At 33.2% G+C, this 18,863-nt stretch overlaps 1 protein-coding gene across 1 annotated transcript; it reads left to right on the forward strand.

The window, feature by feature from the left end:
• Positions 1-4,285: 4,285 nt before the first annotated feature.
• On the forward strand, positions 4,286-16,942 carry LOC117119006 (myb-like protein X). The gene is made up of 28 exons (XM_033263780.1): positions 4,286-4,359; positions 4,492-4,587; positions 4,707-4,802; positions 4,897-4,992; positions 5,115-5,210; positions 5,316-5,411; positions 5,523-5,618; positions 5,720-5,815; positions 5,921-6,025; positions 6,699-6,794; positions 6,919-7,014; positions 7,130-7,216; positions 7,328-7,402; positions 7,666-7,782; positions 8,317-8,430; positions 8,524-8,625; positions 8,748-8,816; positions 10,108-10,221; positions 10,358-10,471; positions 10,566-10,667; positions 10,798-10,896; positions 11,753-11,869; positions 12,252-12,365; positions 12,458-12,559; positions 14,834-14,950; positions 15,257-15,370; positions 15,465-15,566; positions 15,973-16,942. Exons 1-28 carry the CDS (start codon positions 4,307-4,309, stop codon positions 16,766-16,768), a joined length of 3,477 nt encoding a protein of 1,158 aa, XP_033119671.1. The 5' UTR covers positions 4,286-4,306; the 3' UTR covers positions 16,769-16,942.
• Positions 16,943-18,863: the final 1,921 nt, after the last annotated feature.

Genomic DNA, 18,863 nt, shown 5'->3' on the forward strand with positions numbered 1-18,863 from the left:
TTGACGGCTGTACTCGCAACTAGTATCGGATTGTCGATGCCACAGTAGAGATCAAAGGACTGTACGCACGCGCTATGTTCGAGAGCGGAAATGTGCGTCCTCTCGCGTGGGACATTAAGGCTATGTTCAGACACAACGACTTACGCTAGCGTAACGTTAATCGAGTGGTGTGAACTTGTGCGCGGAAACCTAGCTGTAAACAGAAAATAAAATGCGCGAATTACGAATACGAATATTTCGCGCGAATACTTACGCTAGCGTTCATTAATCGCCCAGTCTGGACATCTCGCTAGTTACGCCATGGATTAACGCACGCCCGGCGTTAGATACGCCTGGCGTATCTCACAGGTCTGAACGTAGCCATAGTTATAACTCTGGCATGAAATTCTAGGCGCACGTGCGTCCCTACACGCTGAACGTCACAAAAACCATAGCAACCAGACCATAAACCGTCAGCGTACCTGACGAATGGACCTTTCCGCTAAGCCCCGCCCCTTGGATATTGTTGCTATGGTCCTACAAGACGACAGTGTTAAAACATACGCGAACACGTGCGTTTGTGGGACAACACGTGTGTTTGTGAGACGTGTGCGTATTCCTAGCGCTGTTCTGATTAGTTAGTTGATAAGTTTGATTGACACTCCGGAAAGGTCTATTACCCACGCGCGTGTTAGTTGCCATGATAATCGCACGTCGTGCGGTGATAACAAAGGCCTAATGGTATTTTGCACTGACAACATTAGACTGAAATTATATTCTTCATTTCAACATTAATTTTACCGATATTGCGGTGTATTGTCGTTCATGAGACTCACTTCGCAGAAAAAATTAATAAATGTTCTGTATCTACTCAAATATATGTTTTGTGCACCTTAGTCCAACATTGTCAAAATGACAGGTTAATGTTACATAGAACATGAAATTTTATAAAATTTGTAAATTTTCAATTGCTATAACTTTTCATTTCTTGGTCAATTTTTACAAATCAAATTGCATTTTATAGAAGCATTTTACAAGCTCGCGGTGAAAATAAATCAGATTGAACATACATTGCGAAGTACCCAAAATTAATAAAAATAGTAACTAACACCATAAATCGTATGCCACTCATAGACTAATAATTGACGGCTGTACTCGCAACTGGTATCGGATTGTCGATGCCACAGTAAAGATCGAAGGACTGTACGCACGGGCTTTGTTCGAGAGCGGAGATTTGCGTCCTTCTGTTGAATTACCTTGTTCATAATATTCATAAAATCCAAAATGATTTCTTGCTTTCCCTCCCATATGAATCACTTTAAATAAATAATAATAAACATACTATGGTTGGTATAATTTATCGCCCAGCTGAAGGAAATATCAAACACTTCGTTGAAGAAATTAATTTGATCTTACAAAATTAACTCTGAAAATATAACCTGCCATATAACATGTTATATAGATATTGATTTAGCACAACAGCATAGTTGTATTAAATTATGTGAGCTGTCGTGACAAAATAATTCCGAGTGGTACAAAAAATGAGTTCTTGATATATTTAGATAGCTGATTATTATATAAGCTTTATATTTGGTCTTTGAATCATGTTTTTTGGTTGAGTATAACCAGAGTAAGATCATCTTATAGTTCAGATTTCTGAAAACATACTTTAAGAGAGAATCGCCTCTAAAGATAAACAACTGATTTGTGTTGTTTTTCCTATCAATTCTGAAAAATAGCTTTACAAAATGTGCCTCAAAAACGTGATTACCTTAGGAAACTCAAAACTTTCGTTACGAAGTATACATATTAAACTTATCAGAAAAATTGAAACCCAACTTTCTCAAAATGTTACTTCGGATGTAATTTTCTTGACAACCCACGTATTGACTTACTCTTTTCTCATTACTTTCATCAACTAACCTCTCAACCCACTCTACACCACTTCTGCAACCAAAATTGATCATATTTATACAAATGTATTTAATCCCTACATCTACTCTGGTGTTTTAATTTCGAACTACCAAAAGGAGATAGCTTACTTTTAAACTAAACTTCAAATCAAAATCAATGGAAACCTCAAAATGACACGGAACGTTTCCACGATAGTTTTTAATATTAAAATCCATATAAAAAAAAATTGTGATTCCTTAAATAAATATATCTCCCATATTGGTACTGTGCTGGCTAACTTCGTACCAGATTATAATATTGACCAGATCTCAATTATAAATAAGTTCGACCATGATGATGGGTCCATGATTAAACGATGCAACTTGTGGTGTCTTAGGACCTCTTGTATTATTTTACTTTGTAAATGATTATGCAAGTAACATTTTAAATGTCGTCTCGTTTGCTGATGATACCAATTGCATTACAAACCAGGAGCGGATCCAGAATTTTTCAAACAGGGGATGGGGCACACATATTTTCAGAATAGATAAATGAGTAGCTCGCCTGCAAACCTAGATATAAATACCCTTAAACACTGTTAATAATGAATTAATGAAAGTTACTGATTGGTTCACCTCCAATAAACGTATCAATATACAAAGAAAAATCTTACAAAAGCTTATTTTAATGGAAAACTAATTGAGCGCGAAACTGAAATATTATATCTTTGTGTAGGCCTATATACCGGTATCATTTATAATTTTTTGAGGTGGTAGGAAAATATAATAATAATAATAATAATAATAATAATAATAATAATAATAATAATAATAATAATAATAATAATAATAATAATAATAATAATAATAATAATAATAATAATAATAATAATTTCTTATATATTACTTATTACCCCTGGAGAGTATACCTAGTCGTGCTCCTGGGTAGTGTAGAGACAGACAAAGTAGGGTGCGATCGGGCGAGTTTTTTGTGGAGTTAACACGGGATAAATCCGGAAATAGCTTAGCTCAGTCGGCTAATCTGGTGGTAGCCACTGTGTGTGCGTTTAACCGTGGAGATCTCAAGGTCCCCGGTTCAATTCCCATCGCTGCCTCTCCTTGTGTTCCAGCTGAAATACAAGTTACAATAGCGCACCGTCTTTCGGATGAGACGTTTAAGGCGTTGGGTCCCGTGTGCATTTATGGCCCATGTGCACGTTAAACAACGCAGACACTCTTCGGAAAAGAGTAGGGGATTGTCTCCTGGTGTACTGCCCAATCACCACCGGAAGGACCCCACTGGAAATAAGTCTTCTTCTAGACTTTCGTGGACTATCCTTGGTGTTTACACCGAATAAATCCGATCCAATCCAAACGGCCATTTCCAATTCTATGAGCCCGAACGGGTGTTAAACGAGGACCGCCTGCTGATATCCGCTGATAATCCAACGCTGCAAATTGCATTGCAGTGTTTTTGGGGGAGCAAATGCAGCATGCGTTAGCAGCAGGGAGAATTTTTTTATCACTTAATCCCTTTTGATTGTTTTAACACGCACCATAAGTAAAGTCTGTTTAAATGGTTTAAATGTTCATGGTCCCTGCTTCTTTTACAGTTATTTCCAAAAACAAAACTGAAAATCTCGATGAAATAAATTATTTCAACTGAAGTCTAGCCTTGAATCCAGATTGTACCTTGTTACATACGTCCGTCACATGCATACATGATCCGATACAAGTCCGTTTCCTAATTAAAGCGTGGGGTGACGCAGGTGGGTGACGCAAGGGTCCAAAGCAACTTAATAGACACTCATCATTTGCATAATACCTTAGGTTTTTTTTACGTCCGAGGCTATTGGTTTTTTTTAAAGCCGAGCTCTGCGTTTTAAGCCTATTTTAAACACTGGATTGAAAGCATCCAAAGAACTTTCATTATTTACTTAATTCTGAATTGTAATTGTAATGTAAGAAAGTATAATACATACTCCAAGTATTGAAATACACGCCATTTCGACATTAATTATGTCATCATCAGGAATGAAAAAATTATCCATATTAGCAAGCTTATATGCACTAGTACCAAAAGTGTTCAACCAATCAAAACATTACCTCTAGTAGGTGACATAGCAGTGATTTAAACAAAAGATCAAAGCATTCTTACTCTAATGATCAAAGCTACCTACAAAAACAAAGAAATATACATATATATAAATCATACTTTTATAGGACTTTATTCGTTGAAAAGCTACAGGGTAGCTTACGATGTTCCATCATGTCCTTATTAAACAATGTATATGTACCTTTGATGATTTATATGATATATATATCAAAAGTGTTACTGTGGATGATAATTATGGTGGGGTCGTAGTAAGTATGTATACTTTAATATATTTACTCTTTACAGCATAAAAGAAGAAAAACGAATCCATACTAAAGAAATGGAAGTAAAAGAGGAGGAAATAAATTCATTGAAAGTAGAGACTGCTCAAATGTAAGATAAATAAGTTGAAACTTACTATAACTAAATGCAGTAACAAATGTTATTGTTGGTGTTTTTGATGATGCAGATAATGATGATGTTGGTGGTGATGATAAGATTATTTTACAGTATTTACTCTTACAGAATGGAAAAGGAAAAACAAATCAATATTAAGGAAATGAAAGTAAAAACCGAGGAACTAAACTCACTGATGCTGGAAAATGCTGAAATTAAAAATACGTGAGTCGATACAGATTATAACTAAATACAGTGATAGATATTATTGTTGATTGTTATAATTGTGATATGATGGTGGTAATGATAAATGTGTGTATTCTTGCTATATTTACTCTTTCCAGAATGGAAGAAGAAAAACAAATCCATATTAAAGAAATGAAAGTAAAGACCCAGGAACTAGATTCATTAAAAGTGGTGAATGCTGAAACAAAAAATAAGTGAGTTGAAATTTATTATTTAAATACGCCTAGATGTTATTGCGGTGATAATAATGAGGTGGTGATATATTTCCACAATCTTTACTGTTTACAGCATGGAAAAAGAGAAAAGAATCCATATTCAAGAAATGAAAGTAAAAACCGAGGAACTGGACTCATTGAAGCTGGAGAGTGCTGAAATTAAAAATACGTGAGTTAATATTGATTATAACTAAATACAGTGATGATTATTGATGGTTAGGCCTGTTATTGTGATAATGGTGGTGGTAATGATAAGTGTATGTATTCTAATACTATACTTACTCTTTTCAGGATGAAAGAAGAAAAACAAATCCATATTAAAGAAATGAAAGTAAAGACCCAAGAAATAGATTCATTGAAAGTGGTGAATGATGAAATAAAAAATAAGTGAGTTGAAATTTATTGTTTACTTACGCCTGAATGTTATTGCCTTGATAATAATGACGGTGGTGATATGTTACTATATATTTCTACAATCTTTACTCTTCGCAGCATGGAAGAAGAGAAAAGAATCCATATTCAAGAAATGAAAGTAAAAACCAAGGAACTCGACTCATTGAAGGTGGAAAATGCTGAAATTAAAGATACGTGAGTCATTATTGATTATAACTAAATAACAGTGATAATTATTGATGGTTATTATTGTGATGATGATGGTGATAATGATAAGTTTATGCATACTATACTTACTCTTTTCAGAATGGAAGAAGAAAAACAAATCCATATTCAAGAAATGAAAGTAAAAACCGACGAACTTGACTCACTGAAGCTGGAGAATGCTGAAATTAAAAATACGTGAGTCGATATCGATTATAACTAAATACAATGACGATAATAATAATGATGTGGCCGTGATATATTTTTATTTTACTATCTTTACTATTTACTGTTTACAGACTGGAAAAAGAGAAAAGTATCCATATTCAAGAAATAAAATTAAAAATCGAGGAACTCGACTCATTAAAAGTGGAGAATGCTGAAATTAAAAACAGGTGAAAGGAAATTTGTTATAACTATATACAGAAATAGATGCCATCGTTGAAAATGGTGATAATTATGATGATGTGATAAGTTTATATACTTTCTATATTAATTAGTCTTTACAGAATGGAAGAAGAAAAACAAATCCATATTCAAGAAATAAAAGTAAAAATCCGAGAACTTGATTCATTGAGAGTTGAGAATGCTGAAATTAAAAATAGGTAAGATGTATTGGAGTGATGTTTTGAATACTCACTACGTTTCCAAATACTACTTGTGAAAGAAATCTCGCAAGTGATTCGTGTGGAAATTGAACCAAGGAGTTTACTCATTGATCGAACCCATGACCTCCAGATTACTAACCTGGTCTCATAATTTCTAGACCACTGAATTTTGTGAATTTTCTGGGGCAGAAACAACATCGAAATAGCATTACAGTGGTCATAGTTATGATTGACACTAGGTAGTTATCTGGAGGTCGTAGGTTCGATTACCAACTGAATTACTTGCGAGATTGTTTTCATAAGTATTTGGGAGCTTACTGAGCATTCAGTACGATAAAGCGTCAGGGAGGCCATAATATCACTTCTACGGAATTTCCTGACGCAAACCGACATCATCGAAATAGCATTGCAGTACCCGCTGCTTCTTTGGGATCTTCTAGTGGTTATGACACCAGGCTAGTTATGAGGTCGTGGTTTCGATTCACACCCAAAATAATTGCAAGTTTTGTTGCCAATTATTTGGGACGATGAGGCAGAACCTCACTCATATGGAATTTACTGACGCAAAACAACATCGGACGTAAATGTTGATGATGATAATGATGATAATAGTGATGATAATTATTCTCTCTATATATTTTTATTAACTATTATTATTTACTCTTTACAGATTGAAAGAAGAAAAACAATTCCATATTCAAGAAATCAAAGTAAAGACGGATGAACTCGAGTCATTGAAAGTGGAGAATGTAGAAATTAAAAAAGGGTGAGACGCAATATCATAAATGAATACTATAATAAATGTTTTTATGGATGGTCTTAATGATGATGGTGATGATGATTATGGTATCAGGACAAGTCACAATTTTTAACTGTAATACTGTTTACAGCATGGAAGAAGAAAAAAGAATGCATGTTCAAGAAATGAAAGTACAAGGGCAGGAACTCGACTCACTGAAAGTGGAAATTATTGAAATTAAAAATAGGTGAAGTGAAATTTATTATAGCTTGATATAATAATAAGTGTTATTGTAAATGGTGTTATGATACTAATGACGACTATGATATGTTACTATATTTTTACTATATTTCAATTAACAGCATTAAAGAAGAGAAAAGGATCCACATTCAAGAAATTAAAGTAAAGGCCGAGAAACTGATAATGGAGAATGCTGAAACTGCAAATAGGTAAATCGAAATATATTATAACTGTAATAATAGCCTGATGTTGTTGTTGGTGGTTATAATAATGATGGTGATGATTATATCAATATATTTTGACTATATTTACCTTTACAGCATAGAAGAAGAAATAAAAACAGAGACTGATGAATTGGACTCACTAAAATTGGAAAATACTAAAATAGAAAATAGGTGAGGCGAAATTATGTATTTATAATAATACACAATTTAATTAAAACAAAAAATCAAGCTGAAACTGAAATATAAACGCACGTAAAGGTCATATTATTCTGTGAATGCTGGATTAAATAAGTTTTCTTAAAAACATAAATATCATTTAAAAGAATATTTCAACACCTGTTGGATTAAAAGAGAAACCAAGATTCAGACATAATTAGATTTTCCATTGATAACGTTATCAACTATACCAATTGCATGGTTTTGTTGTTTCATAGTCTGAAGGAAACCAAGTTACAACATTCTGAAGATATGAAGATGGAGAACAGTGAACTATATAAACTCAGAGAAACGATCGGGATATTGAGAAAGAAAAATGAATCAATGTTATATACGTATGTACCATAAAATAATAAAAGTAGAAAAACTTTTTCAATTGATAAAATAAAAGCATTTTTATATTATTAATTATTATACACATTTGATATGCCTTCCTAAATGTTAACAATTCAATTGTGCTTATTGCTGTTGCAATTACCCATTTTATTTGTATTATTCTAATTAATCACATTCTTGTCAATTATTTTTTTAACTTAAAACTTATTTAAGTATAATATACAGGATACAATTTCAGACAAGATGTCATAATCTGTTTCTAAAATTGGTCCTGTTTAAGACGGGTATCATAAAATATATAAATGAATATACTTAGCATGGTCAGCAGTACAAGACATTCTTTAATACTCTTCCTATCAGTACTTTTTTCCATTATTGGGAAGGCAAAAAGCTTAGCCTTAAGAAGGTGCAGAAAAAAAAATTTACAGTAGACTCTGTCATGCATAACTCAATTCTATTAAAATACCATAATTCTTTATTGCAATCTGGACTGTAAAGTGTTTATCCAAATCATCATTTCATTTTTTTTTCAGAATTTCTAAACGTGAACAAATAATTTACAAATATGAAGATAAAATTTTTCATTTTGACAATTGCCTGAGAAGGGGAGATGATGAACGGCATTATGATAAATTGCATAAAAGAAGGTAAGTAAAACATATTCAATATTCAATTTATTCTTGTTCTATTACCATGTCTATCACCCGTTTTGATCACATGGTATTTTTGTTATTTACAAGTTGTGATGGATGTAGAAGAAAATCAAAGGTACTCGCAGCTCTAAGGGACTTGTTGAAGATCAAGAGGAATGTAACTGAAGATACAGGAAAGAAATCACCAACGTTAGTTACTTTTTCCATACCCTAAGATAAAAATAATGAGACATAAACGAACCACTTGTACTTGAAGCAAAATATAAAACAAAATATAATAGTAACTAATAGGCCTGTGAATTATGTTACAGTGTTACTAAAACTGAGAAAAAAGAAGCTGAAATGAACTCATTAGAAAATGTCACCAATCAACCTGAAAGGTAGTGTAATACGCACAAGTTTAATATTCGGTCGTATTTTAAGGTTATCATTACAACGACATATCTGTTTAAAGAAACATTGAGAGCAAGCTAGTGCTTAGTATTCGGATTAAATTGTAAATAAGTCAGAGTATGACCATTGCTATAGTTAGATAGCGTTGTTTATAAGGATAATGAGGATATGATAGGCATATTTCCAGTGGCAGATCCAAGGTGGCAAAATGGAATCTCGCCACCAGGCAGCAGCCACAAGATAAGAGAGATAACAAATTTAAATGGCTCCAAAATCCTGTCATGTTGAACAATCAAACGATAATCAAAGGAATTCTCGTTGTCAATAAGATAAATTGATATTTTTAAAAATGCCTAATTTCCCACAATCTTATTTATTCATGTATTTTATCCTTAAGTTTTTTTAAATGTAACATTTCTTAAAGCTTAAATTTTGTTTTACTGTTGCTTTCTGTGTTTTTATCAAGATTGAAAAACATGTGATATGCAGTTTTTAAATATCTTTTTATTTTTTCACCAAACTTGTTAAATATTGATCTCTCTCTTATTGCTTATTATTTTTATGATCAACAAGTATTTTGTATATTTTTACTGTGTGTGTGTATATATACTTAATATAATATTATGCTGTAACCATTTTGTAACTTAAGTTTAAAGAAAGTTGAATGAACATGGGAATATACCAATATTTTACCCTCTCGACCTAAAGGTTCCGCACCTTCAGACCGTAGGCCCTTGATTTCCATTCACGCCAAAGAATTCTGGATCCCCCACTGATAATATTTATTCTATTTGATGATTATAAGACTCTAAACATGAAGAAGAGGGAGAGAGAGAGAAACTATAATAGAATAATTAGTATAATATAGAAAAATTTGCTTAATGTTTTCTATCTTTGATATATTTAAATTATATTTCAGTGCTAGCTAGCAAATTTAACATAATATATAAGTTTGTATACTAAGCCTAGGCCTATATGTTTTCCGCTGCCAAATTGTGTTCTCTCTTATCTACCTTAACCACATTATAAAGAATATGATTAAGAAATTGTTGATATAACAAACAAAAAAACCGGCAGACAAACTTCCTAAACACAAGTCCTTTAATTTTTTTGAAATAAAAGAGCCATATGGAACTAAATTTCAAGAATATTTTAACAGGCCAACTAAAACAATGGTAAGTGAAAAAATGTGTAAATGTGATGTTATTCTGTAAATGTAGGATTGAATCTGCTTATGTTACAATCATAGTCTTTATACTTTAATGGTATGCCTTTCAGTATGGAGGAAACAAAATTACAAAATTCCGAAGACATGGGGATGGAAAATGAACTTTATAACCTGAGAGAAACGATCAAAATATTGAGGAAGAAAAATGAATCACTGTTAAATGCGTAAGTACAATCAATCATAATAGTCTTGATATTAGTAAATTTCCCAAACATTTGAAAAGCAAAATCTGAGGCTTAAAAATGTGCAGCAAAGAGCATGTTTAGGCCTATCAAATTAAAATTTTATATTTCTTTTCAGAATTTCTAAACGGGAACAAATGATTGACAAATATGAAGTTAAAATATTTAATATTGACAATTGCCTGAGACGGGGAGATGAAGAACGGCAGTTCGATAAGGTGTATAAAAGAAAGTAAGTAAAACAGTTTTATCCATTATTGAAGTTCTATTGTCATGTCTATGATCATTCGTTTTAATCAGATAGTATTTTGGTTGTTATTTACAAGGTGTGGTGCATGCAGAAAAAAATCAAAGGTGCTCGAAGCTCTAAGGGACTTGCTGAAGATCGAGAAGAATGTAACAGATGATAAAGGAACGAAATCACCAGGGTTGGTTACTTCATTTATACATATACTGTACATGTAAAATAATGAAACATTTAACGAACCGACTGTAAATTACAAAAGAAAAATAGAATAATTGCGACAATATATAAAAATATAATTAATACCATAATAGTTGTGGTCTTAGTTATGACGAGGACTACGAAGTTGAAATTAACTCAAAACTACCTGCATTACCGATAAAATTAGAAGAGGACACCAATGAACCTGAAAGGTAATACATATTTATATTTAATCGTATGTATATAATTAGGAAGAAATAATTATGCTTTCAAAAACATGGAGCATAACTTTACCATTAAGCTAGAGCTTAAAACGGATTTATGGGTAAAATCAGTGTTTACCATATAGGGGCGTTGCTGATGGTGGTGACGTGCTGACAGCGACGATGAAGATGTTAATGATGTCTATAATTCTTCTTTATGATGATAAATTAAGAAATAAATACATAGGGCTAGGTCACCATGTCTGTATTTGTTCTTTATTATTATGAGAAATTCCGTCATTTAGGTCTAATAGTATCACTGTAATTTAGGTTTAATAGTATCACCTTACTTATACTTTAAACATAAGAAGAGGAAAGAAATCGATAATAGAATTATGAATATAAATATTTGCATACTCTTTCTATTATTCAACTATTAATCACAGTGCTAGGCAGCACATTTTATTTACCATGTTTGCTTACTAGGTTTAAATACCTATGTGACTAGCTAGAGTTCTGGCTGGCCTACTATATCTACGCCATGTAGAATATAATTAAAATACAACCAATTATTAGTATAACCGTCAAAATTCTTGCTGATAAACTATCTTTTAAAATCTTATCAAATAAAGACACATATGACTTTCAAATTCAGGGATATCTTAAGGCAATTAAAACACAAAACTCAAATGAAAAAAAGCATATGAAGTCATATTTTTCTGTTCAGTGTTTTCCAACAAAAATTATAGATATCGTTAAAAATAACATTTCTAAAACCTGATGGAGGAATTAGGAAACCAAGTTTCGGACATAGGCCTAATTAAATTTTCCATTGAAAATGTTATCAACTCTTGTTGTTTCATAGCCTAGAGAAAACCAAGTTACAACATTCTGTAAATATGGAGATCGAGAACAATGAGTTATATAAACTAAGAGAAACGATCGAGATATGGAGAAAGAAAAACGAATCAATTTTAACTGCGTGAGTACTATCAAATAATAACAGTAAAAGAAAGTTTTTTTTTAAATTTTTTACTGATTATTATAATGTAATTGATAAAATATAAACAATGATAAATTATTAATTATTATACAGATTTGATAGGCCTTATCCTAGATGTTAAAATTCAATTGCTTATTGCTGTTAAAATTACCATTTGTATTATAATAATAAAATTACTGTACTGTCATTTTATAATACTTTTGCTATCCCAAATATTGGGAAGGCAAAAGAATGTGAAGCAAGGAACATTTTTAATTTACAGGAGTCATGCATACAGTAACTTCCGCTACCAATCAATATTGCAATCTGGACTTCGACCGTCAAGAGTTTACCCAAATCATAATTTCGTATTTCTTTTCAGAATTTCTAAACGTGAACAAATAATTTACAAATATGAGGGTAAAATTTCTAATATTGAAGATTGTCTGAGAAAGGCAGATGATGAACGGCATTTCGGCAAGATATCTAAAAGAAAGTAAGTGTTTCAATCGCTTAATAATCCTTTGTTGTCTAGGTGTATAGTCACTGGATTTTTGGTTCACCTGATGTTTTGTTGTTATTTACAAGGTGTGGTGCATGCAGAAGAAAAGCAAAGGTACTCGCAGCTCTAAGGGACTTGTTGAAAATCAAGAAGAATGTAACTGAAGAAACAGGAAAGAAATCACCAAGGTTAATTACTTTGTCTAAGTCAAAATATTACCATCTCCATAATATATAGGCGTTGTTGTACTTATGATGGTGGTGATGAACGAGGGCGAACATTGAGGATGATGATATGCCCATGTGTCCCCATGCAGCACCAAACAAATACTAAGTGTGAAATTAATTAGATAAGAGATTAAATATTAAAATGGCTAAAAATTCAAAGTTTAGGGGAGATATCCCCCTGTATCTCCACAATAGTTATGAAAATACCCAAAAACCATCGACTATAGATTCCACTCCCTCGCGCCACTTCTACAAAATTCTGGATCCGCCAATATATATATATTCATTTGTTCTTGTGTTACGATTATAATTCCATCTCTTATGTCTAATATTATCACTATACTTCTTATTCTAAGGGGGTAGTGCCAGGATTTTCCCGACCCAGAGACAGATATGTCCCAACCGGGGGGGGGGGGGAGGGGAAGCGATGGTAGTAGTCCAGCCCAAAATGAAGATTTAGGGGTTTTTAGATTCTACTAATTAAAGCGACTTCGCATTGTTGTTGATCGTTACGTCGGTCAAAAGTTCTACTTCGGAAATTTGGGCTCCCAACATGGCGTCCAGTGACTTCATTAAAACCAATGATCAATCAAACTATATAGCTTTATGCTCCAAACTTTCATGAACATTGTAATAGTATCAAATTTTGTTTTTCGATATTTGTAATAATAATAATAATAATTTTAATAGTATAATAATTTTAATACTACACACATTATTAACACTTGTAATAGTGAGGATATTAAAAACTCTATTATCTTTGAGACATGGTGTTATTTGACCGCCCAAAATTTTCGGCCGTCTAGAAAACAAAAAATTCCCACTAGGGTACTGTTGTCGCTCGATCGACCCCACTTTCGGAGAAATCCCCCCACCCCAACCACCGTCGAATTTGAGTATCATTTTCTTTTTATCTCCATTTTTTAAATTTGATATATTTAGGTGGGGGGGGTGCCCTATAATCTGTCGCTGGATATAATATTATACAACATAATGTCTACAGTCGATGTCAGAGACACATTATCTATGAATCAATAAAGTTCTTTTGGGTTAAAGTGGTAGATCGAGGACCATATGAGTAGTACGGCCCTTTGGTGTCCCTAGGGGTCGGAACCCTGTCGACCAGAGAAGAGAACACTGCTGTGACTGATCCAAGTAGCCACTGTGATCGAGGTAATAGACATAATATCGCCTTGTCCTTTTCTGTGTAGACTGAAAGTCGGGTTTAGTTAGTGTTTTAAAAATAATCCGACACCACCCATCGCTCCATCTCTTACGTACAAGCAATTCTGTCTCTGGATATACGATCTGTGGGAAGGCAGGAACATATCTACTCTTGATTATTCTAAGAAAATCTATATTGCTGTATTCTCCTTAAGTCTAAATATGGCGCAATGTCATCAGTCTACGTCCACTCCAGGGGTAAATCCAATGGGGGTAGGGGTCGTATTACCACTACATTTTAAAATGTCACTATATGTATTGAAACAGGACAAACTAGGAAGCAAATACGTTCCCCTACCCCCCCCCCCCCGGTTGAAAAATTCCGGGTTGAAAAATAATACCCAAATTCTTACTCTTCCCATCATCATTGTCATGTGACAAAAGCAATGCAGTTTTAAAATCCTAAGGCAGGATTAAGTTAGGTCCAGGATGTTGTAACTTTTAAGCATAGCTTTTGATGAGTTTGGTTATGTTGTGCTTAAAGTATTATGGCATGTTTTGTTTGTTCCAATATATCTGCACCCCCGGTCTTCCACCTTCACTGATTAGTCCAACGGTTAGTCTAGGAAGTAGGCTAGCGTTAACACCTTTCCACCTGTCTATATCGGCTATCTTTCCCATTTTCTGAGACTAAATGATGTAAATGATGCCCACTTTAGCCATTAGAATAATTATGATTAAGATATTGTTAACAAAAACATAAGATATACTTGCTGAACACTTGAAATTCCTTTAAAATATTTTGATTAAAGAGCCACATAAAACTCAATTTCTGGAATGTTTAAGTTAATTAAACAAAACAAAAATTAGGTAAAGAAGCATGTGAATATGATATTATTATGTAAACGTTGAATATAATCAGCTTACATTACGGTCATAGATATCGCTAAAATAAAATGTCTTTTTAATTTGATGGACTAGTAGCAAAACCAATTCATTAGGCCTAGTTAGATTTCGGATTGAAAATATTATAAACTATACCAATTTTATAGTATTGCATTTTTTTTATAGTCTGGATGAAATCAAATTACAACATTCTGAAAATATGGGGATGGAGAACAATAAAGTACATAAACTGAGAGAAACGATCGAGATATTAAGAAGGAAAAACGAATCACTGTTAACTGCGTGAGTACTATCAAATCATAACATTAGAAGAAAGTTCTGAACGATTTAATTGATTATTATATTGGAACTGATAAAATCAAAATACGATAAAGCATTAATCAAATTTATACACATCTGATATGTCATATCTTTGTTAAAACCACAAATTAGTCTTGTTCTACTATACTAATTAATATTTTATTATACTATTAAATAATATTGTATGTTTTTTTCTTTTATATACTGTTTTTGAAAGGCAAAACTTAGGATTAAAGGTGACAACAAATTAAATGTTTACCAAAATCATAATTTCATGTTTCTTTTCAGAATTTCTAAACGTGAACAATTAATTTACAAATATGAAGATACAATATTTAATTTTGACAATTGTCTGAGAAGGGGAGATGATGAACGGCATTTTGATAAGGTGTATAAAAGAAAGTAAGTAAAACAATTTCAATCCCTTATGATCTTCTATTGCCTAGAGTCTATGATACTCACTTTGTTCACATGATATTATGTTATTATTTACAAGTTGTGGTGCATGCAGAATTAAAGCAAATGTACTCGGAGCTCTAAGGGACTTGATGAAGATTAAGAAGAATGTAACTGAAGATGAAGAAAAGAAGTCACCAAGGTAGCTACTTTTTCCATACCAAAGGAAAAAAAGTACAAAAACAATTACAACAAATCAATCTAGCTTTCTTAATGAACATAATCAGCTATTGTTTTGTATTTCCTTTAATTCAATACCGTTTTATACAAAATAAGTTTTAAAAACCTAATTAAAGATAATGAACGGACCGAATGCTATTAAAAATTGAATTAGGATAATTGTAATAATATTTTTTTTTAATTAATAGCATACCTTAATCAATCTTTGCCAGTGTTACTGATAACAAGTTTAATGAACCTGAAATAAAATCTGTTACAGATTTTTATTATTATAAGGAATTTTTTTTTTGTACGGAAACATTGATCATTGACATTGCAAAAGCTAGCATTTGGATATAAATTAAACTTGTTGTTTATTACATCTGTAGATTTGATATTGTAGCGTCTGATGAAAATGCTGAAGGAGATGCAGTCAATTTGTCCTGGAAGAAGGAGGAGGACGATAAAAATGCAGAGGACATAGGAAGTAACGAGGAACAGGATGATGAGAAAAAGGAAGATGATCAGAAGAGATGGAGCAGGATTAAAGGTCGTGAAGTGGAGAATGATAAAGAGGATCAGAAAAGGAGCTGCTGTAGAATTAGAAGTCGGGAAGAGGAGATATCTGATAAGGAGGATCAGTACAAGGGGAGCCTCTGTAGGAATATGAGGAGTTTTGAAAATAAGAAAAATGATGAAGTGGAGGATCAGAAGAGGAGGAGCAATTGTAGGATTGGGAAGATTTGGGAAGAGGAAAATGATGAGCAGGATCAGAAGAGAAGCATTCATCGCTTAAGAAGTAGCTGGGAAGAAGAGAAAAATGATGTGGAGGAAGATCGAAAGAAGGGCTGCTGCTGTGGGATTATAAGGTTTCGAGAAGAGAGGAGTCGGAAACAAAAGAATTATGATGAAGAGGAAGATCACCAGAAGAAGAGAACCGACTGTAGGATTAGAAGTCTGAAAGAGGAGGAAACTTATGTGGAGGATCAGAAATGTAGAAGAAGCTGTAAGAATTGGAGGAGTTGGGAAGAGGAGAATAATGAGGAGGATCAGAAGAGAAGAAGCATCTGTAGAATAAGGGGTCGGGAAGAAGAGAAAAATGTTGATGAGGAAGATCAAAAGAGGGACGTCTGCTATAAGATTATGAGAATTCGAGAAGAATTTTATTACAATACTATTGAATAATTAATTTATAAAATATAAAATATTTAATAAAATTATCTTGTGTAATCAAATTATTATTATTTCTACATTTATTCGGTTTCAAGCAATGATTTATATTGTATGCTGTATGATCAAATGACAAAAAGCAATTAATGAATGTTTTGATTAATAAATATATTCCATTTATCACAATAATCAGGTACTCTTGGTTGTTCATATCATATGTGTAACGACGGTGATCCTTTCAGTGTCTACAGTTTCTCACACTGTGTTGACGTCCAGAAGTACAAATCAACTTTTCATAACATAGAATAGGAAGTCTTTTCTAGGTAGGAACCAATTTCAACATGAACCCTGTGTGGACAGAGTTCTTCTTATTGTGTCTACAGAAACCTTCGACGTTTGCTTAGGTCTATGAGGGCAGGCTCTATAAAGGGCCCGCTCTGGTCTAGTTTAGGTATGATGAGAATGGTGATACAACTTATATACCTGGTAGTGGTGGTGCTAGTGGTAGATTTGGACTGCGACGAGGACGATTTTTTTTGTCAACCTTTTGAGGACAAACAATAGCGAAGGTCTGAGTTTATGCCTCCTGTGTTAGTGTACTAGTAGTAGCTCTATTAATATAAAGATGCTAAAAAATAATCGGAAGTACCTTAATATTTTATTAAATATTTAAATATCTCATGTAAAAAGATCGAATGATTTAACAACTTCAAACCGCACAGAGAAAAATACTTTTCAGACGTTCAAATCCTTAAATGAAATACTGGCCAATATAAAGGGTCTACTTTCAAGTAAAAGAAAACAGCAAAGCTATTATTTAACTGTCCGATAATTGAGGAAAGTTTGCTCACAATGAAAGGTTAAATTGTAACAAATAATAGCAGCTTAGCCCAGTCGGCTAACCTGGTGGTAGCCACTGTGTGTGCGCTGAACCGTGGGATCCCTAGGTCCCCGGTTCAATTCCCATCGCTGCCTCTCCTTGTGTTTCAGCTAGAGGGCTGAAATACAAGTTAGAATAGCGCACCATCTTTCGGATGAGACGTTTAAGCCGTTGGTCCCGTGTACATTTATGGCCCATGTGCACGTTAAAGAACGCAGTACACACTTTGGAAAAGAGTAGGGGATTGTCTCCCGGTGTACTGCCCAATCACCACCAGAAGGACCCCACTGGAAATAAGTCTTCTTCTACACTTTCGTGGGCTATCCTTGGTGTTTACACCAAATAAATCCAATCCAATAAATTCTTTCACATCTTTCAATCCTAAGAAAGTAACGGATGCTATCCACAGCTTACCCTAGAGGCATGTATTGACGATGTCCAATCATAGCTGTCCATCAATAATAATAACAATAATAATAATAATAATAATAATAATAATAATAATAATAATAATAATAATAATAATAATAATAATAATAATAATACTTTATTTAAACACGGAGACACTTGAATCCCCCATGGGTGTTTTTCATCAAGGCCGTGCAAGGCCATACATAATTAGAAAAGAAAAAATTATTGAAAACAAAATGAGTTAAAGAAAACAACAAAAACATAATATCTCAACTAACATTGAAACTATCCCCCACCGGACACCAACCCGGAATTTCTATGTTTCGGGGATATATGTTTTGTTGTAACGCCAATAAGACCGAGGTGTTATATAAAAGCGTAAACGTCGTACCAACCTGCCCATCATTAATACTATTCGTGTGGGTGATACTTTTATCAGTCGATCTACAGAGGTAGGCCTAATGCATATTGGCGTTACTTTCGACTCCACGATGTTCGTGAAGCAGCACATTAACAAAATGTGTTGAACCTTTCAACTTTGAAACATCAAACAAACGAAGATGCTGCTTCTAAACTCGTGGCACCTTAGTAATATCCAGATTGGAATATTGTAATTGTGTTCTCTATAGTTCAGGGACCGGAAACTGAAAAGGTACACCCTCTGCTTTATACCTGTCATCATTTTTTTTAGTTAACTTTATGTCTAAGCTTCAAGAAATGCCTTGTTAGCCAAGCGATTTCTTGTTGCCAGTGCCTGTAAACCGACATCAAAGATAGGTACATGTATTTGTACAGCGTTAAAATTTGGTTGATTGATAT

The sequence above is a fragment of the Anneissia japonica genome, unplaced genomic scaffold (assembly GCF_011630105.1).
Source record: "Anneissia japonica isolate Jap-2015-1 unplaced genomic scaffold, ASM1163010v1 scaffold1826_len1998817_cov189, whole genome shotgun sequence".
Lineage (NCBI taxonomy): Eukaryota > Metazoa > Echinodermata > Crinoidea > Comatulida > Comatulidae > Anneissia > Anneissia japonica.